General features: G+C 47.9%; 1 protein-coding gene across 1 annotated transcript in view; it reads right to left on the reverse strand.

Moving 5' to 3' along the window:
• CLEC16A (C-type lectin domain containing 16A) overlaps positions 1–22,945 on the reverse strand; it is a 122,148-nt gene extending 99,203 nt beyond the window's left edge. Inside the window, exons 1-6 of the mRNA XM_056866272.1 lie at positions 22,868–22,945; positions 15,642–15,770; positions 12,672–12,805; positions 10,575–10,723; positions 6,987–7,092; positions 613–736 (exon numbers count right to left, since the gene is read on the reverse strand). Of these exons, the coding sequence (XP_056722250.1) occupies positions 613–736; positions 6,987–7,092; positions 10,575–10,723; positions 12,672–12,805; positions 15,642–15,770; positions 22,868–22,944 (719 nt within the window). The 5' untranslated portion in view covers position 22,945. The remainder of the gene's footprint in view (positions 1–612; positions 737–6,986; positions 7,093–10,574; positions 10,724–12,671; positions 12,806–15,641; positions 15,771–22,867) is intronic.
• Positions 22,946–24,842: the final 1,897 nt, after the last annotated feature.

The following is a 24,842-nucleotide window of genomic DNA, read 5'->3' on the forward strand; positions in this document are numbered from 1 at the left end:
GCAGAGAAAATCGGCATATAAAAACCAACACTACTACTACTTCTTCCTTCACATGAGCAGCGGAAGCTAATCTGGTGAACTGGATTTGTTTCCCCACTCTTCCACATGAAGCCAGCTGGGTGACCTTGGGCTAGTCACAGTTCTCTCTGAACTCTCTCAGCCCTAACTACCTCACAGGGTGTCTGTTATGGGGAGGGGAAGGGAAGGAGATTGTAAGCCGGTTTGTTTCTTCCTTAAGTGGTAGAGAAAGTCAGCATATAAAAACCAACTCTTCTTCTTGTTCCTCTTCTTCTATGCAGATTAGTCAACTAACAGTGAGGTCTTCTGACCGGAGACCTGTCTGTGTTTCCGTCCAGAGTTCAGCAAGACATCCAGAAAAGCGCAGTAAGTGAGAAGTGCCTCCTCAATTACATCGTTTAGAAGTCAACAATCTTAGAAAGGCACAACTCTGCGAAGGACTGCACTGGTAATCTAAGGGATCGGCCAGCAGCCGATCCCTTATGCTTACGGAGAAGCAAAGGACACGCATGCAAGGCTGCAGCCTAAGGTTTCTTTCATCAGGCATCTCCCCTGCTTGTAACCCCATGAGAACAGAGATAAAAAGGGGCTTACTCTTCGTCCGTCTGCACACAGTTATCCAGCTCTATCACATGACTCCCAATAAACCAGACGAGGTTGGAGAAGTACGGGACGGCTGTTTTATCTCGGATGTAGTGCAACATTGGCTGGTTGTCCACTGGAAAGAAAGGGTGTTTTTTTTTTTTTTTTTTGGTCTTTCAAAAAACAGCTTTCCAAAATGAGAAGATAAACATAATACATGTTGATACAAAACCCTTTCTAAAAGGCAGGTTTTCAAGGTGGCCATACACGAGAAACAAGCTTCTTTCATGCTTAAACATCTATCCCTGTTTTATCACATCACATACACACACACACACAACTCCCTCAAGAGGTTAAATGAGCCCATTAAAACGATAGTTATTAAGGCATTGTTTGGCAAACAGGCCAGGCAAAAAAAATCTATCACAGTTGAGGGCGGGGGGGGGGGGAGCTCTCGCTTTCTAGAGAAAACCAACAACCGAGTAAGAAGAAATAAAGGCTGACAGTCGAAGCAATTAGTGGACTTACGTGAGACTGTGTTAGGGGAACACGGGAATCATCAGTGAAGAAAGGGTTAAAAAACAGACAAATGGTTAACAGGGTTAGGAAAGCAGGGATGGCCCAAGACATCCTTCCTCCAAAGGGCAAAATAGCTAAAAGCAGAAGCTATCTGGATTAGAAAGTACAGGTTAAAAGGAGAGGGAGACAGAGAGAGAATATTTGCAAATATAGCACTAGAAAGCTATGTGGTAGCAATAAGACACCCCCCCCCCAAACACACCCTACCAGCACCCCTAAATCCCAGGCCAGTGGTTTTCAGGCTCTTTGACTTCTGGGAACCTCCTCATACTGGGGAGGGGCTGTGGCTCAGTGGTAGAACGTCTGCTCGGCATGCAGAAGATCCCAGGTTCAATCCCTGGCATCTCCAGTTAAAGGGACCAGGCGAGTAGGTGATGTGAAAAACCTCTACTTGAGACCCTGGAGAGCCGCTGCCAGTTGGAATAATCAATACTGACTTCGATGGACCAAGGGTCTGATTCAGTAGAAGGCAGCTTCATGTGTTCATGTGACTTGCCTGTTATAGACCCCTCCCTTCTCGCCATATGCAGCAAAGGATTGTGGGACACATCCTCATTTTCTTGCTCAGCTCATGGAGAACTGGTCAGGCCCAGCTTTGCATCCGCCGGAGCATACCCAGGGCCCACCATCCTGCAAATCAGTGCGGAGCAGGAAGAACAATCGCGGTGGTGCGAGCCTCCAAGGGTGCTCGGCCCTCTGCTGCAGGTCTTCTAGCTGAGGAACCCCTAAAAAAACTTCTGAAGAACCCAGAGGGAGACGCTGAAAACCACTGCTCTAGTCAATACTGTTTTTACCCAAAGAGCTTTAAAAAATGTTTTTTAAGGGTGGGCTTGTGAAGTCCAGCTGAAGCTTTGCTAGATTGAAGCCCAGCAGATTGGACCACAGAGCCGAGGAGCCACGTTCCGGGCTTTGCGGCTCAAGACACCACGGAACGGCCCACAAGTGAGGACTCGTCAATTCAGTATTTAGGTCACACGCCGTAAAAACTTTCCTGTATCATTAACGGGAGCGAACGCAACTTAACTCCGGGTGATGCTTAAATCGAACACACAGCGAATGCGTTCCTCCGATTGCGATGAATCTCTGTGACACACAGCATCCGGCACGCAATTGATCAAGGAAAGGAGAGGGTTGTGTTGTTTTTTTTAACCTAGTCTAGATCTCTTCTAGTGAATTTAAAGAGTGTGTCTGTCTGAAGTTTTCTACATAGTGTGATTATGGCACACCTTGAAATGGTATTGGTAGTGATGCTAGCGGTTAAGCTGAGACTAAATATAGCCTCTTTTATTCCTAAAAAGCAGTCTGAAATTGGAGAGAGGGGGGGAGAATTCAAGTGCAATACTGAAAGAGCCACAGATAAAAAGCGCAACAGGAATGCAAGGGTTAACTTCACACTACTAAAAATGTTGACGCGGGAAGAGCAGACGCACCACAGTTTTCGGTACAATCCCCCTTGCGCTATTATGACCCCCCACTGAAGTCAGTGACCACGATCAGCAGAGCCAAAGCTCCGAATGCATCTAAACTTTGGCTTTATTCTCTTGAAATCCCATGTGTTTTTAAAAGCAGCTTCCTGTGTTGCGTGTGTGTTGTGGGGTGGATACTGTTCAAGAAATGCAACTCCAAACCAAGTATTTGGCTATACAATAGGGGGGGGGGAATTAATCACAAGGCCCAAATGATTGCATTCGCCAGATCACAGTGAATTCCTTAATTTCTCCTTGCTCTAGTTTTTGCGCTATCAAGCGGGGGGGGGGGGGATGACCCATATTTCCGGCTACGGGAAATATTGAGTTGAAATATTAAGGCGTGTTCTCGTGATTGGGGATTCCCTCCTGAGAGGGGTAGAGTCTAAAGTATGCCGACCTGACTTGTTGTCCCAAGAGGTCTGCTGTTTACCGGGTGCATGCATCCAGGATGTGACAGAAAGGGTAGGAAGACTCATCAAGCCCACAGATTATTACCCTTTCTTGCTCGTTCATGTGGGAACAAAGGATATTGCCCAGCACAGCCCAGAACGTATTAAAAGAGACTACATGGCTCTGGGTAAGAAGGTGAAGGACCTGCAGGCGCAGGTTGTGTTTTTGTCAGTTCTGCCTGTTGAAGGTCGTGGCTTAGGAAGGTAAAGATGAATACTACAAATTAATGACTGGCTGCGTAGGTGGTGTCATCAAGAAAGGTTTGGATTTCTGGATCATGGCTTATGCTTTCGAGAAGAAGCTCTTCTGTCAGGGGATGGTTTATACCTCACGAGGGTAGGAAAAAATATGTTTGGTGAGAGCCTTGCAAACCTGATCAGGAGGGCTTTAAACTAAATCCTATGGGGGAGCGAGACAACAATTTAAAGCCTTGTATGCTGACAATACCTGGAGACGAGAACAATAAAGATTCGCAGGGAGTGGCATGTATGCAAGGAAACAAACTCACAGGAAAGTACAGAAACGAAAACCTCAGGGCACATAAACCATGGATTCCGATATCTGTACACTAATGCACAGAGTATGGGAAACAAGCAGGAAGGACTCGAAGCCCTAATATAGAAAGGGGATTTTGACCTAATAGACATTTCTGAAACTTGGCGGGATGTCACTCATGATTGGAATATTAAGATTGAGGGGTACAACTTGTTTAAAAGGGATAGACAGATAAGGAAGGGGGGAGGAGTAGCACTGTATGTCAAAGATGTGTACACTTGTCAAGAAGTCCATGAATCTGAGCATGGTAGTGCAGTCGAGACTCCATGGGTAAGCATAAAAGGAATAAGACATAATTGTGATGTTCTCATGGGGGTGTGCTATCGACCACCAAACCAGGCAGAGGACTTGGATGGGACGCTCCTAGACCAGATCACAAAGTTGTCAAAGAGACGGGACATGGTGGTCATGGGAGATTTTAATTACCCGGATATCTGTTGGAAGTCCAACACTGCTAAAAATGCAAGATCGAATAAATTCCTGACTTGTCTTGCTGACAACTTCCTATTCCAGAAAGTGGACAGGGAAACAAGGGGATCTGCTATCTTAGACTTGATACTCACCAACAGGGAAGAACTGGTCGATGAGGTTAAAGTAGTAGGCATCCTGGGTAGTGGTGACCACGTACTCTTGGAATTTACAATCTTGGGGAAACCATACGTAGTCAGACATATAGGTTGGACTTTAAAAGAGCAAATTTTAACAAACTTAAACTTATGCTAGGTAGAATCCCATGGTCAGAAATAGTTAAGGAGTTCAAGAAGGGTGGGCGTTTCTTAAAAATACAATACTGAGGGCGCAATCCCAAACCATTCCTATGAGAAGGAAAAATGGGAGGAGCCTAAAGAAGCCAGGGTGGCTCCATAAACAGCTTTTTAAAGAGTTGAGAAATAAAAAAGACATTTAGGAAGTGGAAGGAGGGTCTTATAACCAAAGAGGAATATAAACAAATAACTAGTGCTTGTAGGGAGAGTGTTAGGAAAGCTAAAGCTCAGTATGAACTTAGGCCAGCGAGAGATGCTAAACGCAACAAAAAAGGGTTCTTTTCCTATGTACAGAGTAAGAGTAAGCACAAGGACAAGATAAACCCATTGTGTGGAACGGAAAGTGAAATTGTAACAGGAGATGAAGAGAGGGCAGAACTCCTCAATTCCTACTTTTCTTCAGTCTTTTCTCGTGAGGGAAGTGGTGCTCAACATGGCATAAACAGAACATGTGATGAGGGAAGGGATTTGCAGCCTAGAATTGGCATTGGGGTAGTGCACAAACACCTGGTTTCTTTAAATGAAACAAAGTCCTCTGGGCCAGATGAATTGCACCCAAGGGTACTCAAAGAACTTGCAGATGTAATTTCGGAACCTCTGTCCATTATTTTTGAGAATTCTTGGCAAACAGGTGAGGTGCCAGAAGACTGGAGGCAGGCAAATGTTGTCCCCATCTTTAAGAAGAGGAAAAAGAAGGATCCAGGTAACTACCGACCCATCAGCTTGACTTCTATACCAGGAAAAGTGTTTGAACAAATCATCAAACAGTCAGTCCTTGAGCATTTAGAAAGGATGGATCTGATCACTAAAAGCCAGCATGGGTTTCTCAAGAATAAGTCATGTCAGACTAATCTTATCTCCTTTTTGGAGAAAGTTACTACCTTGCTGGATCAGGGGAATGCTGTAGACATAGTTTATCTAGATTTCAGTAAGGCTTTTGATAAGGTTCCACATAGTATTCTAGTTGACAAATTGGGAAAATGTGGGTTAGATCCTATTATTGTTAGGTGGATCTGTAACTGGTTGACAGATCGTACCCAAAGAGTGCTAGTTAATGGTTCCTCATCCACTTGGAGAGAAGTGACTAGTGGAGTTCCTCAGGGATCTGTGCTGGGCCCTGTGTTGTTCAACATCTTTATAAATGATTTGGATGAAGGAATAGAGGGGATGCTTATTAAATTTGCAGATGATACTAAATTGGGAGGGGTAGCAAATACAGTAGAAAACAGAGCCAAGATGCAGGATGTTCTTGACAGGCTGGAGAAGTGGGCTAGAATAAAATGTACCGTACTTCAACAAAACAAATGTAAAGTTCTGCATTTAGGTAGGAAAAATCAAATGCATAATTATAGGATGGGGGAGACTTGTTTGAGCAGTAGTGTGTGTGAAAAGGATCTTGGGGTCTTAGAAGACCAAACACTGATCATGAGTCAGCAGTGTGATGCTGTAACTAAAAAGGCAAATGCAGTCTTGGGCTGCATCAACAGACGTATAATGCCCAAATCACACAAAGTGATGGTATTGCTTTACTCCGCTCTGGTTAGACCTCAACTAGAGTACTGTGTTCAGTTTTGGGCACCACAATTTAAAAAAGATGTAGGCAAGCTGGAACATGTCCAGAGGAGGGCAACAAAGATGGTGAGGGGTCTGGAGACCAAGTCCTATGAGGAAAGGTTGAAGGAGCTGGGTATGTTTAGCCTGAAGAGGAGAAGACTGAGAGGGGATATGATAACCATGTTCAAGTACTTGAAGGGCTGTCATATAGAGGAAGGTGCCGAGTGGTTTTCTGTTGCTCAAGAAGGTCAGACCAGAACCAACGGGTTGAAATTAAATCAAAAGAGTTTTTGTCTAGACATTAGGAAGAATTTTAGAGCGGTTCCTCAGTGAAACAGGCTTCCTCGGGAGGTGGTAAGCTCTCCTTCCCTGGAGGTTTTTAAGAAGAGGTTAGATGGCCATCTGTCAGCAATGCTGATTCTGTGACCTTAGGCAGATGATGAGAGGGAGGGCATCTTGGCCATCTTCTGGCCACTGGGTGTGTGTGGGGGGGGGAGGTAGTTGTGAATTTCCTGCATTGTGCAGGGGGTTGGACTTGATGGCCCTGGTGGTCCCTTCCAACACTATGATTCTATGAATTCTAGTCTACGGCAAGCTGACATTTTCTTCACTGATGAAAACAGCAGAGCATATTCAAGGCAACGGATTTCAATTTTGACTGTGCGATTATTACCCCTTCAATAGCACACTTCCAAGGAACGATGCTTTAAGTATGCAAGACATAGCAAAGAATGACCCCTGGTGGCAACCATTCTGTAGACTCTCATGTGCACTGTTTTATTTTAAAAGGTAGGGCTTTTTTGGTCCATGCTAGATAGAAATTCTTCAAAATTCTCCCTTTAGAGACCCAAAGGTTTCAACAGCAATAAGATGGTCTTGACCAAGAACAGAAATCTAAGTGACAATTTGCTCATGAAGACCCCTTTGCCTCGTCAACCTTCTTCTCAATAAAGCTTGACAAAAACTGCCAAGCTACCCTGACTGCAGCCCACTTTACCGGTTTAGGGAAACTTACCTTTGTAAACGTTTAACGTTATCGTTCTGACAGCGATCCTGACCATGCTCTCGGGGTGGTTGAAAAACTTAATGGCCTCGGTGTACAGGGCAAAATCATTCGTGTGCTGGAAGAGAGGACAGGGAACTCTTAACGGATGATGCAGTGACTTTTAGAACGGTGCAAAAGTCAACGATTTTCACCATCCAGCACCATAAAGACAGGTTTTTAAGATGTCGATATGATCACCATTACACATACCTTCACTAGACACGACTTCAATTACTGTAATATGACCTAGGTGGGGCTGACTTTGAAAAATGCGTTCAGAAGCCTCAGGCAAGAGAGAGAGGGGCTGGCACTGGAGGCCCAGGATCTCATCCCCCGGAACACCTCATGCCGAAAATGCTGGTTATTAAAAGCCATCTGAAGGGCCATCTGTCCCAGACCATTGCACACTTTTACACGTCATTGAGTTGGTCTTAATAAAAGCTGCACCAACAGAGGCATAACATCCTAATCGCAAGATGTCATAGTTCCACTGTACACTGCATTGGTCAGGCCGAGCCTGCAGTATTTTGTACAGTTCTGGAGGCCCCACTTCAAAAAGGATGTGGACAGAATGGAGCGGGTGCAGAGGAGAGCGACGAGGATGACCACAGGCCTGGAGACCCAGCCCTACGAAGAAAGGCTGAAGGACTTGGGAACATTCAGTCTGGAGAAGAGGCGGTTGAGTGGGGACAGGATTGCTCTCTCTAAGTATCTGAAGGGCTGCCACTTAGAGGAGGGCAGGGAGCTGTTCCTGTTGGCAGCAGAGGAGAGGACTCGCAATAATGGGTTTAAATTGCGGGAGGAAAGGTACCAGCTGGATAGTAGGAAAACATTTTTTACAGTAAGAGTTGACTGACAGTAGAATCGGCTACCTAGGGAGGTGGTGAGTTCTCCCTCACTGCCAGTCTTTAAGCAGAGGCTGGACAAACACTTGTCAGGGATGCTCCAGGCTGATCCTGCATTAAGCAGGGGGTTGGACTAGATGGCCTGTCTGGCCCCTTCCAACTCTATGATTCTGTGAGGGTTGCCGTGTTGGTCTGCAGTAGAACAGCTAGATTCGAGTCCAGCAGCACCTTTAGAGACTAACAAAGCTCCCTGATATCTAACAAAGGGAGTTTTGACTCGCAAAAGCTCATACCCCCGAAATCTGGTTTGTCTTTAAAAGTGCTCCTGGAATCGATTCTAGCCATCCTAATAAAGGGAGTATATTCTTCACCCCAATCCCACCAGGCTCAGACTGCCAACAGACAGTGCTCCAGGCAAAGATGGTGGGTACACAAGGAAGGGAGGGGGTCTTTTCCACTGGGACAGCCCCTCTGAAGCATTCAGGGTGCCACATGGACCTAGCTCCCTCTTTGTTTGCATCCATGTGCCCAGTCCAGACGCTTTTATTCCAGCTTCCTGCCGACCTGGGCTGAAGGGTGACTGAATTTTGCCCGCAGGTCTGGGATTGCTTGCTTGTTTGTTTTTAACCAAGGTTTTGATCAGCAGCTCAGTCTTTTGTTGCTGCCTAGTCATTTTTATGCCGGAAGGTTTAGTGCTTTCCTATCTGATCTAGTTTGGTAACCACCTACCCGGGGGGGGGGGGTCCTAGCAGATAGAAAGGCAGGGCAAGAAGGTTTCATGGAAATAGAACACTCCTGCTCAGAACGAAAGAAGGCAGCTTCAGCCTTTGCCCGTCAGCTGATGCGGATACAAGCAGTTCTGGCCTATTTCAACTCTGCATTCTTATGTTTTGATGCCCTCTTCTGGCAAACATCGACTTTACACAAAGGCCATCTGCTCCAGAGCAACAGCGCTAAAGAAATTTGATCTGTTTATTCGAACCTGACTCTCCCAGATCCTGGTCCAACACTCTAACCACTACACCACACTGCAGCATATTCCTGGCCCTAGGCAGATTCTTTCACATCCTCTTCTACCCGATCCTTTTAATCTGAGATGCTGGTTCAATCCCCAGTTATAAGGATCAGGTCGTAGGTGATCTGAAAGACCTCTACCCAAGACCCTAGAGAGCTACTGCCAGTCATAATACACGAGGCTGATCTTGAGGGACCAAAGGTCAGACCAAGTTAAAAGTGCCTTTGCTTAGGGAAAGGCCTTGGACCAGTGGAAGGGCATCTGCTTTGCATGCAGAAGGTCCCAGGTTCAATCCCCACCATCTCCAGTTAAAGGGAACAGGTAATAGATGACGTGAAAGACCTCTGCCTGAGACTCATAGAATCAGAGTTGAAAGGGGCCATAGAGGCCAACTAGTCCAACCCCCTGCTCAATGCAGGATCACTGTATTCTGTGACCTTAAGCAGATGATGAGAGGGAGGGCATCTTGGCCATCTTCTGGTCACTAGGTGTGGGGGGGAGGTAGTTGTGAATTTCCTGCATTGTGCAGGGGGTTGGACTTGATGACTCTGTGTCAGGTTCTGACTAAAGTCACCTGAAGAAGGGCTCTTGGCAGGACCCAGGCCAGAGTCTGGCTTCAGGTCAAGTTCTGGGAATGTTATCTCGGAAATGTTTTGCTTTGTTTTTCCTTTCTCTAGCTGAAGTGCTTTTAACCATGTATTATACCCATGTCATGCCATTAGCAGCCTTCTCTGTCCTGTAGACAGTCAGCTCTTTTATTTACCTTATTGCTCCTAATAAAGTATTATTTCTTCAGAGCTACCTGCCTGGCTGAATCTGCTTTAGAGGGATTCTAGAGGTAAACGCCTGATCCTGACACCCTGGTGGTCCCTTCCAACTCTACGATTCTGATTCCAGAGCATCCCTGACAAGTGCTTGTCCAGCCTCTGCTCAAAGACTGCCAGTGAAGGGGAGCTCACCACCTCCCCAGGTAGCTGATTCCACTGTCAAACAACTCTTATTGGAAAAAAAAAAAGTCCAGTCGGTAACTTTCTGTCAGTAATTTATACCCATTATTGCAATTCCTATCCTCTGTTGTCAACAGGAACAGCTCCCTGCCCTCCTCTAAGTGACAGCCTTTCAAATATTTCAAGAGAGCAATCATGTCCCCACTCAATCTCCTCTTCTCTAGATTCTGGAGAGCCGCTGCCAGTTTGAGTGGACAATAATGACCTTGATGGACCAATGGTCTGATTCAGTATAAGGCAGCTTTGTGTCTTTGGAGATGGGCCATGGATCAGTGGCAGAGCCTCTGCTTGGCATGCAGAAAGCCCCAGGTTCAATCCCAGGCATCTCCAGTTAAAGGGACCAAGCAAGTAGGTGACGTGAAAGACCCCTGCCTGAGACCCTGGAGAGTCACTGCCAGTCTGAGTAGACAATACTGACTTTGATGGACCAAAAAGTCTGATTCAGTACAAGGCAGCTTCATGTGGAATGGTAGGAAAAAAGCCACTGAGCAATCGCACCTTGTCCTGCTGCTGGGGGCCCGGCACTCTTCCATGCACACTAGGCAGCCCCCAAAACATATTGTGGTTCTCCAAGAGGTCATAACCCACCTGAGGGGCCTGACCTTTGGGTTGAAGACCACCGATTTCTGATATGGGCCACGTTCACATTTCAAATGTACCGCGTCATCACAACATTTCAATCGCCACTGACCTCGTTATAAAAGAAATGAACAGTGTGATTGTTGAGCTTCAGAGAGAGGGTTTTCAAGAACGATATGTAGTATGCCATGATCTCATCATCTGAGAAGTCGAATTTGTGCACGATGATAGAATTCACATAGTTGTTAGAAAGCAGGTAATCTGGGAAGGGAGCAAAAAAACCAACACATCAGCAATCAGCACAAAATGGTCCATCAAAGCAATGCTTCCCTCTATGAAAAATTGGGAGATCTCACAGAGCGTGAATGAAATGAATGAAAAGATGTGCACAGTCATGTTGGAAAGCCTTCTATGAAAGAGCAAATCATACCCACAAAAAGTACATTCACTCGCAGAACTCAGCTTGCAGAATTACTCCTTCACCTCATTTACCCATGTTTTAACTCTGAGACCCATCTATTTTTAGGAAGCAGACATTTTACAGCTACTAAAGGGCACACGTGTCATCACTGGACATTTGCAACTTACAAAAGCGCATTCCTAGGCCAACCTTTTCAAATTCCATTAATTCCACTCACTGTCACTCTGACTCCCAACAAATTAGGACTTTGTGGCCTGAATTTTTAAAAAAAGGTTTAAAAAATGAGAGCCTGCAGAGCCTTTGTCCATCATCTTCCAGACCTCTTGGAGGACTGGACACAAAACTGGAGGAAGGCAAAAGTTATCCCTATTTTCAAAAAAGGGAAGAGGGATGAGCCAGGAAACTACAAGCCAGTCCATTTGACCTCTGTCCCAGGGAAGATACTGGAGCAGATATTAAAGAGATCAGTCTACAAGCATCTGAAAGACAACTTCTTGATCCGGGGAAGTCAGCATGGATTTGTCAAAGAGTAGTTGTCAATGGCATTTCATCTGAATAGAGAGAGGTATCCAATGGAGTGCCACAGGGTTCAGTTCTGGGTCCAGTACTTTTTAATATTCCATACATGCTCTGGATGAGGGTGTGGAGGGACTACTCATTGAATTTGCAGATTACACCAAGTTGGGAGGAGCAGCGAACACACCAGAAGACAGAGATAGAATTCAACGAGATCTAAACACACTGGAAAAGTGGGATGATGTGAACAACACGCAATTCAAGAAGGATAAGTGCCGAGTTCTACATCTAGGTAACAAAAATGAGGGACATGCATACTGGATACACTATCTGGGCAGCAGTGTGTGTGAACAAGATCTTGGGGTAAGAGTGGACCGTAAGTTAAATATGAGCAGCCAGTGTGATACAGTGACAAAAAAGCTAATGTGATCTTGGGGTGCATCAACAGAGGCATAACATTCAAATCGCAAGATGTCATAGTCCCGCCGTACACCGCATTGGTCAGGCCGCACCTGTGTGCAGATCTGGAGGCCTCACTTCAAAAAGGATGTGGACAGAAGGGAGCAGGTGCAGAGGAGAGTGACGAGGACGATCAGGGGCCTGGAGACCAAGCCCTACAAGGGAAGACTGAGGGACTGGAGAAGAGGAGGTTGAGGGGGGACTGGATTGCTCTCTTGAAGTATTTGAAGGGCTGTCACTTACAGGGGGGCAAGGAACAGTTCTTGTTGGCAGCAGAGGACAGGACTCACAATAATTGGTTTAAATTGCAGGTGGTGAGGTACCGGCTGGATATTAGGAAACGTTTTTTACAGTAAGGCCATTTATTCATGGAAGGTTTTGCCTTGGATTTGCCACTCTTTAGATGCACTTTTTCCCCATCCATATTCTCAAAACTCAACAATAAGCCGCCGTGCAGAACTTTGAGAATTCAGATGGGGGAAATGTGCATCTATAGAGTGACAAATCCAATGCAAAACCTTCCATGAATAAATGGCCTAAGAGTTGTTCGACAGTGGAATGGGCTGCCTAGGGAGGTGGTGAGCTCCCCCTCACTGGCAGTCTTTAAGCAGAGGCTGGACAAACACGTGTCAGGGATGCTCTAGGCTGATTCTGCACTGAGCAGGGGGTTGGACTAGATGGCCCCTCCCAACTCTGATTCTATAATTCTAAGCCACTTTAGGTCCTCAAATGGCAAGAAAAGCGAAGCAAATAAAACAAATGCCGCAAGAACAGAGCGAAGTTGCTTTCGTGAAGAGAGGGAGGCGTACTCACAGAGAGAGGTCTCGTGACTGATGTTCTCAAAGAGGATGTTCAAGGTCTGCAGGAGCTGCACGCACACGTAGCGGCCGGATTTCTGACGCAGAATGTTCAGGAAGAACACAAACATGTTCTTCTCCAAGAAGAAGCTAAGAACACCAGCAAATAACAGTTACCCGCCTGCTTGCTCTATTTGGCAAAAGAAACGTTTGAACAAAATTAAGTTATCTACATAAACTTGTTGTTTATGACGGTCCTTTCATCAGGAGAAGCCTCGTGGGCAAGCGCTGGGGACAGATATTCTGATGCCAGAGGCAGAAAACCACAATCCACTGAGGTAAGTCTAACACAGTAATTGACAATCCCGATCCTTTGAGATTCCGTAAGATTCTGCGAAACGTCCCAGGTTCAACCCTGGGAAAGGAACTCGGAGAGCAGGGAAGACCCCTCTGTGCCTTGGAGGCATCTGAGAGACCTACTGCCAGATGGGACCATTTCAGGTGGGACAGCCATGCTGGTCAGCAGTCGAAGAGCGAGATTCGAATCCGGTAGCACCTTAAAGACCAACAACATTTCCAGGGTATAAGATTTTTCTAAATCCTGACCTGGGGAGCCCAGGCCAGCCCAATCTCACAATTTCTTGGAAGCTAAGCAGGGCCGGCCCTGGTCAGGACTTGGATGGGAGACCACCACGGTAAGTCCAGGGTTGCTACGCAGAGGCAGGCAAGGGTGAGCCACCTCTGCACGTCTCGGGACTTAAAAACCCTATGAGGGTTGCTGTTCTTTTTGGCCTTTAAGGTGCTGCGGGACTCGAATCTTGCCAGATGACAGAATGTGTCCAAGTTCAACAGGAAGCAGGTTCAGAGAAGCACCCAATTCCGAAAGCCTTCCAGTACAGACACGTTTTTAACAGCACACCGGAGTAGGAAGCCAAGGAGTTGCACTTCCTGGGAACCACCCCCAGGAAGGCCCTGCTCTGGATGCCCAATAGTTTCACATCCGTATCAGTAATGTGGGACAGAAACACCTCCAGAAAATATTCCAAATGTTATGTTTTTCTGTGGAAACTTGCCTCCCCCTCCTGCATATACAAATCTAGTGTCTGTTTCTCTGTAGTTGTCAGGGCTGTTGTGCTAAAAACCATTTGAGTTAGATGGGCTAAACGTGGGATATGAAGCACGCGCAAACCCCAGCGGTTGTCCATGGAACAGGGTGTCTTTTGCTAACATTATTTAAATTTTGCTAACATTATTTAAATTGGAAAAGTTCCCCAGAACATAAGAAAAGCCCTGCTGGATCAGACCAAGGCCCATTAAGTCCAGCAATCTGTTCATACAGTGGCCAACCAGGTGCCTCCAGGAATCCCACAGACAAGACAACTGCAGCAGCGTTATCCTGCCTGTGTTCCACAGCACCTTGTATAATAGGCATTCTCCTCTGATCCTGGAGAGAATAGGTATGCATCATGAATAGTATCCGTTTTTACTAGTAGCCATGCATAGCCCTCTCCTCCATGAACGTGTCCACTCCCCTCTGAAAGTCCTCCAAGTTCATAGAATCATAGAGTTGGAAGGGACCACCAGGGTCCTCTAGTCCAACCCCCTGCACAATGCAGGAAACTCACACTCCCCTACACACCCCCAGTGACCCCTACTCCATACCTAGAAGATGGCCAAGATGCCCTCCCTCCCATGAACTGCCCAAGTTGGCAGCTATCACCACATCCTGGGGCAGGGAGTTCCACAATTCAACTATACATTGTGTGAAGAAATACTTCCTTTGGTCTGTTTTGAATCTCTCACCCTCCAGTTTCAGCAGATGACCCCGCGCACTGGTATTATGTGAGAGGGAGAAAAGCTTCTCCCTGTCCACTCTCTCCATACCATGCATAATTTTATAGACCTCTATCATGTCTCCCCTGAACCTCCTTCTTTCCAAGCTAAACAGACCTAAAAGTTTAGCTTGGGAAACCCACATCGCTGCTTCTAGTACTGCTGGGCTTGTCAAGCAGGGTACCCTTGGTCAGCGTTAGAACCTGGACAGCTTCCCATAAGTGGAAGCAGCCCCTCAGGTCCCCTGGTGCCGAGTCTTTCAGGGCTTTGGAAAAGGAGCATTCTGAATAGGGCCTGGAATAAGAAGCTGCTGAAGCTGTCATAATAGTAGTGTAATATCACTATCACTGTGAGCCCCCCCATTAGGATCCTAGCTGCTGCTTCCTGATTAAAATGTCCAGTCCCATTTCAGCAGCCTGTTTTAGGTGTTACCAATGCATGTGCAACCGAGGGCATGGCTTGGCAACCTCATGCTACATTTGGTGGGGCTTACTTTTCAGTAACCATGCAAGGAATCCAAGCACAAATACTTTGCACGTATTTTATAGCCTCTATTCAAGGCAGATGCGAGTTTGTTTTGCTGAGAAAAGGAACCTTCTTTCCCCCTTGCAGAAGAGTCATTAGCTATGGAGCTGCTAGGACCGCCCAAGAAACTGTGTTAATCCTTTCGCACCCGGGTCGTGGAAAAATGTATTCCCGCTGTACTACACGAGGGCTGGGGGCGGAAGTAGCGACAATGAAGGGGTTAAAGGGCGCAGGGCGAGAATGGGCGGGGGGGGGGGAGTTCTTAGCCAGTGTGTCCTCATTTCATCCCTGCAGGCAGAGTAGCAGGAGCCGGCTGTAGAATCTGGCCCTGATCATGCGGAGCAAGAGCAACTCCAGCGTGCGACTGGACGGCTACGCCCAGCTGGTGCAACAGACCATCCTGTGCCACCAGGTGGGCGAGTGCGCCACCGGTTGGATGCCTGCCTGCTTGCCCATGAGTGGGGGGGTCATCTGGGGCAGCTGCCTGCTTGGGGCTTGGTTGGATAATTTTTAAGTTGATAATTTTGTATGGCCCACAAATGATGTTCTAATTATCCAAATGGCCCTTGGCGGAAAAAAGGTTCCCCACCCCTGCTGTAAAACATACGGATAGCTTTAAAGCACTTACTCAAATACAGAGCTGTCATTTTGGTCTCCCCATATAAGGATTTCTGTTATCGTTCGGATCGTCTCCACCAACAGGTTGCGGTTGTGTTCGGTCACAGTGGTGTTTTTGGTCAGAATGTGATACATATACCTTGAGAGAGAGAAAGAAACAGTTACTGATTGCAACAAGACCCTTGCCACATTTAAAATTCTCATCAATGAACTTGGGAGTTTGCGTCAGAAGAACTGCAATGGGAGAGATGTATCTCAAAGTTTCACAATAATTTGGGGAACCACCCGGGTTGCTTTGGCTTCACATTAAGAAGAAGAGTTGGTTTTTATATGCCGACTTTCTCTACCACTTAAGGAAGAATCAAACTGGCTTACAATCACCTTCCCCTCCCCACAACAGACACCCTGGGAGGTAGGTGGGGCTGAAAGAGCTCTAAGAGAGCTGTGACTAGCCCAAGGTCACCCAGCTGGCATCATGTGGAGGAGTGGGGAATCAAACCGGGTTCTCCAGATCAGAGTCCACCGCTCCAAACCACCGCTCTTAAACACTACACCAAGCTGGCTCTCTTAAGCAAGGAAGCCAGGGCAATCAGCAAAGTTGCTTTCCAGGAGCAAACGCACAACAATAAGTGAATCGAAAAATGGACAGCTGTAATACCTGCAAGCTTTCTACCTACAGTGGACACTTCCTATATCTGCTCACCTGCTCAGGAGCCCCACAGAGCTCTAGGATGCATACACTCAGCTGGCAAGGAGCATTTGGGGGGGGGGGCTCAGACTTCTGTCCCACCGGAGTTAAAGTCTTGCCCATGGCTTCACAGCACAGCACAAGACGATACAAGACGAGCCCTGCTGCATCAGACCGAAGGTCCCACCCAGTCTGGAGCTCCATTGCCTACGGTAATCGGGCCGCTTGTTGCCAGGAAGTCAGTAAGTGCGGGGGGGGGGGGGGCACTAAGGGTGCTGTCAGGCCCCGGGCAGCCTGGTATTCAGAGGTACGCTGAACGGAGGGTTTCATCATCTCAAGTCACTGACGGATTCCTAGTCCAGTTCCCAGTCCTACACGTTAACCACTACACCAGTTGGACTACTTTAAACTACTTGAACTTCACCACTACTTTAAACCACTTCAACTTTAACCACTACACCAGTTTAACTACTCTCACTGTAAAAAGAAATTCCTAATAACCAGCCAGTACCTTTCCGCCCTCAATTTAAATCCATTATTGTGAGTCTTATCCTCTGCAGCCAACAGGAACATTTCCCTGCCCTCCTCTAAGGGCACTTTCACATATGCCAAATAATGCACTTTCAATGCACTTTGAGGCAGGTTTTTACTGTGTGAACTGGCAAAATCCATTTGCAAACGATTGTTAAAGTGTACTGAACGTGGATTGAAAGTGCAATATTCAGCACGTGTGGAAGTGCCAGGGACAGCCTTCAAATACTTCAAGAGACCAAGCCTGTCCCCCCTCTACCTCCCCTTCTCCAGACTGAACATTCCCAGTTCCCTCAGTCTTTCCCCGTGGGGCTGGGTCTCCAGGCCCCTGATCATCTTCGTCCCTTTTCTTTGCACCCACTCCATTCTGTCCACACCCTTTTTGGAGGCCTCCAGAACTGCACACAGGACTCCAGGTGCAGCCTGACCAATGTGGCTTGCTTCATTTCCTAACTTTATAATCCTAGACCGATTGTGGTGTTCATCGTTTGTTCTATGATAACCGATCGCATCGTTTCATATTCTGTAATCCGCTCTGTGTCTCAGTGAGAACGGAGAGCTATAAATAAATAAAACGGTTGTGGTGTATTCCACACACTAACCGTGCTGTGTGCTACAGACTTTCTTTTGTCTGTCTTGGATTTGCTGCTCATCGACTTTCCTGGGAGATTCCGAGTTCTATTCTAGACAGAAAATAATTTGACACCCCCCAACTTTCTCCACACCAGAAATCATTTTATCAAACTCTGATCATGTCCCTGTAAAGTTCTCTTTCCTACGCTGAAAGGCCTCCAAACTCTTGAGCCTTTTCTTGTAAGGCCAGGGCACCAAACCTTCGAAGTGCTCTTTCATCCTGGGGTCCTTCAAAAGCCAAGGAAACCAACGAACCGTGCCACGGCCACACACAGCGGCACTGGCGTTTGTGCCTATTTAAAATACATACTGCAGTCCCCCCCCACACACACAAACATCTTTCCCCACCCCATATCAGACTTGGGGAATCTCTCTAACAGGCCTGCAGAACTTCTACTTCTTCCACAGTACCATTTACTGCTTCTGGCCCCCGCATTTCTTACAACATATATCCACCCGGACCCCTGCAACTCCCCTCCAAAAAGCTTTCCCAGCTTTCCCATTAAGTCACCAGAAAGAGAGACAGAAATCTGGGATCTGTGCGGCTCCCACATAAGACAAAACAAACAAACTGTGGCCGGTGAAAGAATGTATCGTACTAGGACAGAGCATGCAAGCCTTGGAGTTAAACAGAACACATCCTCGGGTTGGACACTGCAGAAAATAAAAGACAGGATAGTCACAAGAGTGACTAAGTGCTGGTATGGTTCTGTTAGTTCAAGGGGAGAAACAGGACAATCCTAAACAGAGTTACACCCAGCATGGTGTAATGATTAAGAATGTTGGACTCTAATCTGGAGAACCAGGTTCGATTCCCCACTCCTCCACATGAAGCCAGCTGGGTGACCTTGGGCCAGTCACAGTTCTCTCAGAGCTCTCTCAGCCTCACCTACCCCACAAGGTGTCCATTGTGGGGAGAGGAAGAGAAGGAAATCTGAGAATTAAAGGTAGAGAAAAGAGGGGTATAAAAACCAACTCTTCTTCTTCTATCTTTACTCGGCTAAGAGTCCTATAGAAACTCACAGAGCTGGTGAGGTTTGACTAACTTAGTCCTATCACTTTCTAAGGGATTTCAGTTACCCTTAACTTTAGCTGGCCTCAGTGATGATGCAGCTGCAGCCAAACACGTATAAATAAATCATCGACTGCGTGCCAACAAGGATCCTGACCTTATTTGCCTGTTGTTACTCTGCTCAGAGAGATGTGTGTTTTGCAGAAATCGTTACCTTACCGATCAGAGCACTGTAGAGACGGGTAGGGATTGTAGATTAATGGATTAGATATCTAATAACCCTGACTCGAGTTCCGTGTGACTTTGCCTTACTCGCAAGCAAGTGTCCAGTGGGCTGCAGCGTACCCAAAGACACAGTAGCCAAAGAGAGGTTTTGGTAAGGGGGGGAGCCCGTTGATTTTCCCCTCACAGGCCATTGCCCAGATGTGCCCATTCTCTGTTGTGGCCCCCAGTTTGTGGAACAGCCTGCATGATTAGGTCAGGAAGGCTCCCACCCAGTAAAGCTTTCCACAAGCTTATGCAAAACTTAATTTATTCAGGAGGGCTTGTCTTACACAGGTAATAGGGCTGTACTATAATGAAACGGTTTGGAAAGATGCTTTGGTAATAAGAGAGGGACTGAGGACTGTGCTACTATGCATAGTACATGCTGTCTGTTGCTATAAGTTGGTTCCTTCTACGTAATTTCTGCATCTTTAGAATCATAGAATCACAGAGTTGGGAGGGGCCATACAGGCCATCTAGTCCAACCCCCTGCTCAATGCAGGATCAGCCTAGAGCAGGTGTGTCAAACATAAGGCCCAGGGGCCGAATCCAGCCCCTTGAGAGCTCTTATGCAGCCCACGAGCCAGCCGAGGCAGCCCCCGCCCTCAACCTGGGCTGGCAAGGCACAGCCAGACCCAACCAAGTGACATTTATGTCACATCCGGCCCTCGTAATAATTGAGTTTGACACCCCCGGCCTAGAGAATCCCTGACAAGCGCTTGTCCAGCCTCTGCTTGAAGACTGCCAGTAAGGGGGAGCTCACCACCTCCCTAAGCAGCCGATTCCACTGTCGAACAACTGTTACTATAAAAAAAAAATTCCCTAACATCCATCCGGTACCTTTAGCATGCCACTTTAATGCTTAAGCTTTGTTTCAATTCCATTTTCAGATTTCTGCTTATTTTCAGGTTTCTGCAATCCAACCCTTTACTTACTGGATGTTCCATCCTGTTGACTGTATTTGACTTACAGTGTGTGATCTGCCCTGAGTCTCAGTGACAATGGTGGACTATAAATAACATAAATAAATATATTTTCTCCACACCTTTTATTAAGGTCATAGTAGCAGACTGAAGAACAGTTGGTTTTCATATGCCGACTTTCTCTGCCATTTAAGGAATATCAAACCGGCTTACAATCGCTTTCCCTTCCCCTCCCCGCAACAGACACCCTGTGAGGTAGGTGGGGCTGAAAGCTGTGACTACCCCAAGGTCACCCAGCTGGCTTCACGTGGAGGAGTGGGGAAACCAACCCGGTTAACCACATTAGAGTCCGCCGCTCATGTGGAGGAGTGGAGAATCAAACCCAGGTCAGACTCCACCGTTCCAAACCACTGCTCTTAACCACTACACCATACTGGCTCCCGAAACAAGCAATGGGCAGTATCTTCTGTGGATTTATTTGTAAGGCTGGTGGCAGCCTCCGTTCACACCACCTTTTTAACAAACTTGACCGGCCCAACCTGAATTCAGGCACGCCCCAGCTCTGAGGTTTGTGCATCGTTTGCAAAGCTCCCCTCCAGGGATCAGAGGCAGCTGGCCTACTTCCGAAAATTCTCACTCTGTGGGGCTGCCTCATGCCAGCGATCACGCCGTTCCAAGGGGACAATCTGGATCAAGCCTCTGCCGTCTCAAACTCTGGGTTCCACCAGAGCAAGAAGCATTATTTACTAGGATAACCAGATCACAGATACACCTGTTTAGTGCTCAACGCCAGTTGCAGTGTTGCAACAGTCTTGGGTGCCGCCGTCTAACCAGACTTAAGCATCTTTTCTGCAGCATTAAACATTGGGCTAATTTTAGCTCATCCTCCTTCAATGGAACTTCTAATCCATCTTATCACAATGCTGCTGATTACGTTTCCCAAGTGCATCTAGAACATTACAAGTTGAATATCCATCCCTCCACAGTGTCTGTCAAGAACCAAAGAGCCTCGTTTGGTCTTCAGACAATTCACATAAGACCTGAGAACCTGGACCAGGCTGCATCTAGCCCGGCACGATCCAACTGGACTTCTCTTGGAAGCTTGCAAGCTGAGCATGAAGATGAGAGCCAGTGTGGCATAGAGATTAGAGTGTAAGACTATGAACGGGGAGACCCCAGTTCGAATCCTCCCTCTGCCATGGAAACTCACTAAGTGACCTTTGGCCAGTCACACACCCTTGACCTAATCTATCCCACAGGGTTGTTGTGAGGATAAAACAGAGGAGAGAAGAATGCTGTAAGCGTGGTGTAGTGGTTAAGAGCAGTGGTTCAGAGAGGTGGACTCTGATCCGGAGAACTGGGTTTGATTCCCCACTCCTCCACATGAGCGGTGGACACTAATCTGGTGAATTGGATTTGTTTCCCCACTCCTACAAATGAAGGCAGCTAGGTGACCTTGGGCTAGTCACAGTTCTCTCAGCCCCACCTACCTCACAGTGTGTCTGTTGTGGGGAGGTGATTGTAAACAGGTTTGATTCTTCCTTAAGTGGTAGAGGAAGTCGGCATATAAAAACCAACTCTTGTTCTTCTTCTTCAGATCCCCATTGGGGAGAAAGGCAGGGTACCAATGAAGCAAATAAACTCAGTTGTTCTCAGTAATGGCTACTGAAATGACAGGCCCGCCTGCCCAAATATGTCCAATTCTCTTTAAAGCCATCTAACTTAGTGTGGCTGTCATCAGGTGTTAAACTATTTCCAGGGGCATCAAAACATTGACTCAGTTCCAGGTCACCTGGAAACCAGTCAGTCCACTGCAGTGACTCACGGGCTGCCCTAAATAAATAGCTGTATCAAGAGCTAATGAGCGTCTGTGGAATGCACCCAAGAATGCCACGCATGTCAAGATCAAACAAAAGGAAGGCCGGAATGCTAAGCATGATTCTATGGGGAGGAGACAGGTGTGTGTACATGGGGGGAAACATACTTCCGAGTCACAACGCACAGGCTCAAGCGGCAAGCCCTTTGCCCTTCCAGCAATCCACAGAAGGAGCAAGGAGTCGCATCCCTCAGCGCTGCTCGGATAATCTGCCCATGGAAGCAGAGAGCCAGGCCGTGATCCTCAGCTGACTTGCAAAGGAGAACTTACTCTTAAAGTACACCGAGGATTGCACTGCCAGCACTCGTGGGGTCTGTCAGCGGTCTCCAAAGGTGTGGGCACGTGAATGGCTGCACTTGGGCGGAAGAGCAAAGTACCCAATCTATAGGACAAGGTATTCTTTTTAAAGAATCGCACACACATCTATATGCACAAATATCTCTTATCCTCCCACCCAAGCACAGTCCTTCAAGGCAAGGGCAGAATAATAAAAACACACTAGAGCAGACGCAGGTAATCCCATATATATTATCTCTCCACCTCTCAAGAGGGAATTAACTGTACCCATTCTAGTGGCACTGTTGCATTGCCTCCTAATTTATATATACATGTATATGTGTGTGTGTATGTACACACACACACACACTCTATATATACATACATACACACACATATGTATAGACAGCAAGTGATTTACCTGTACCTGCTCTAGTGGCATTGCTGTGTTGCTTCCCTGTGAGGTAGGTTAGGATGAGAGACTGTGACTGGCCCAGGGTCATCCAGTGAGCTTCCATAGCACAAGCAGGGATTCGAACCTGGGACTCCCAGATACACACATGCATAATCACACGTGCATAGACACAGATACAACCATAATCACTCACTCCTATATACACACATATGCATAGAAGTATTGAAATGCTTTTACAGACGCGCATACGAGAAAGCCCCTTTGCTTACAGTGATCGCGTGTATGCAATTACACACACGCACATGTAGAAATGCGTGTCTACCGTCAGTTTTCAATGACGGTTTTGGGTTTTCCCGCGTTTTCTGACTGCTGACCCGGCCGCCCGCCTGGAGCTCCTCCTGGGCAGACAGGCGGCTCACAAACGCTTCCAACAAGTAAAATAAACAAGAAAAACAAACAACCCCCCCCCCAACCCCACGCCGCCCTCAGAAACGACGCGGCCTGCTGGGAGCAGCTGAGCCCGCTTCTCCCCCTGCGCGGGAGCGGGAGGCACAGACACGTGTCAGCGCGCGTTCACACGCGCGCCCCCACTCACCCACCCCGGGCCGAGAGACTCACTTGAGGTTGTCGAGGGAGCGGACGTTGCGGGCGGCGTTGGCGTGGCCGCCGCCCCAGCTGCGCGAGCGCCCGAACATCCTGGCCAGGCGGAGCCCGCTACGGCCCGGGACCCCTCAGCGCCGCCGCCGCCGCCGCCATCGCCGCCTCCTCCAGCGCCGCCGCAGCCGAGCGAGCAGCCCCGCCGCTCAGGGCGGGAGAGCAGCGGCGCCGCGCGGGGCGCGCCGGGAAGCGTAGTCTCCGCGGAGCCGCAGCCCGTCCGCAGGCCGGGGCGAGAGGACTACGACTCCCAGGGGGCACCTGGGAGGGAGGCCGGGCAGGCGCGGCTTCCAGGCCGGTGATAGGCGGGTCTTTGTGACCCGGAGGAAGGGAGGAGCCTAAAGCCTGCCGGGGAGGGGGGAGGGGGGAGGGAGAGAGAGAGCGCGGCGCTGCTGCGCGGAGCACGCCGGGAAACGTAGTCTCCGTGGAGCCGCAGTCCGGCTGCGGGCGAGGGCGAACGGTCTACGACTCCCAGAAGGCAGAGCAGGCGCGTCTTGCAGGCCGGTGATGGGCGGGTCTTTGTGACCCGGAGGAAGGGAGGAGCCTAAAGCCTGCCGAGGAGGGGGGAGGGAGGCTCAAGAGTGTCTCTCTGTGAGTCTCTGAACGAGTCACAGCCGTGGTACTCATCCTAGGAATTAATGGAACATAATCCTCCTCCTCCCTCCTCTGTGCATATATGAGAAAGTAGCCTTAAGAGTGTGTGTTTAATTACAAACGAATGAACAAATAAAAGGATTCAGTGGCAACAGAACATGGGGGGAGGGCGCTCCTCTCTGCTTTGTCCCCCACCATTAGCGTTAAAAAAAAATCCATTCCCTTGACATACAAAACAGAAACGTTCAGGAGGAGGACGCGTGTAAAGGAATCCAAACTGCCGCACAGTGGGACAATCCAGGGGTGTGCTTTTATAGTGGAAACAGGACTGTAGCCCTATTGCCACAATTACTGGATGCATCTTCTCATCTTGTGTCTACTGCTTTGTCTTGTACCTTTTCCAGTCTGCTCTCAACCTAGTTTATGGTATGTCGTTCCTGAGAGAGCATTCCAGTGTGCACTGTTAATTCACGAGGGCTGAATAGGGACAGAGGATTCTTATCTCATGACAGATGCTGATTTTCTGCCCCAAGCCTTTCCCTGTTGCTCTCATTAATTACAAGAGGCACCGTACCTTTGCATCCTTCACAAGCATCCTTTATTAACCACCACCCCCACCTTCTGGCTATTCAAAGATTCAGAGATCTCCATTCCTACTTGTATCTGACGAAGGGAGCTTTGACTGTCGGAAGCTCATGCCCTGGAGCTCTTGTTGGTCTCCAAGGTCCTCCTGGACTCAAACCTGGCTGTTCAGCTTGCACTGTTTTGCTGGTTTTGTTAGTCCTGGAGCTGTTTGTCCTGCCTACTGGGTACTTCTGGAGGCAAGAGGGGCTGGGGTAGGTATGGGGTGGGGCAGGACCTGAGCCAGCATTCCCTTGCAGGAGATTTCGCTCAATGTGTCCCATAGCAGCTGGGCCCTTCAGCCTTCCATCGCAAGTGGGGGTGTTTATGACGTTTCTCCCCCACTTTCCTCACTGTCCACAGCGGCACCAGGCAGGTTGCGAACTGGGACAGAAATCCTGAGGTTGAGAAGTGCTTGCCCGCCCTCTCCCCCTCCTTTGCCCTCCTTGGCTTACTCCCAAGGCACCCAGAGCTGTGCGCAAAGGTCACCCAGCAGCAGCGCTCACGGCCAGGGCTGCCACTGTTGTCTCACCTGCAAGTTTCTAGTTCATTTAGAATTTCTTTAAAATTTCATATAATCATAGAGTTGGAAGGGCCATAGAGGCAATCTAGTCCAACCCCCTGCTCAATGCAGGATCAGCCTAGAGCATCCCTGACAAGTGTGTCCAGCCGCTGCTGGAAGACAGCCAGTGTCTTCCCTCGGTAGCTGATTCCGCTGTCGAAC

This window comes from Euleptes europaea, chromosome 21 (assembly GCF_029931775.1).
Source record: "Euleptes europaea isolate rEulEur1 chromosome 21, rEulEur1.hap1, whole genome shotgun sequence".
Classification (NCBI taxonomy): Eukaryota; Metazoa; Chordata; class Lepidosauria; order Squamata; family Sphaerodactylidae; genus Euleptes; species Euleptes europaea.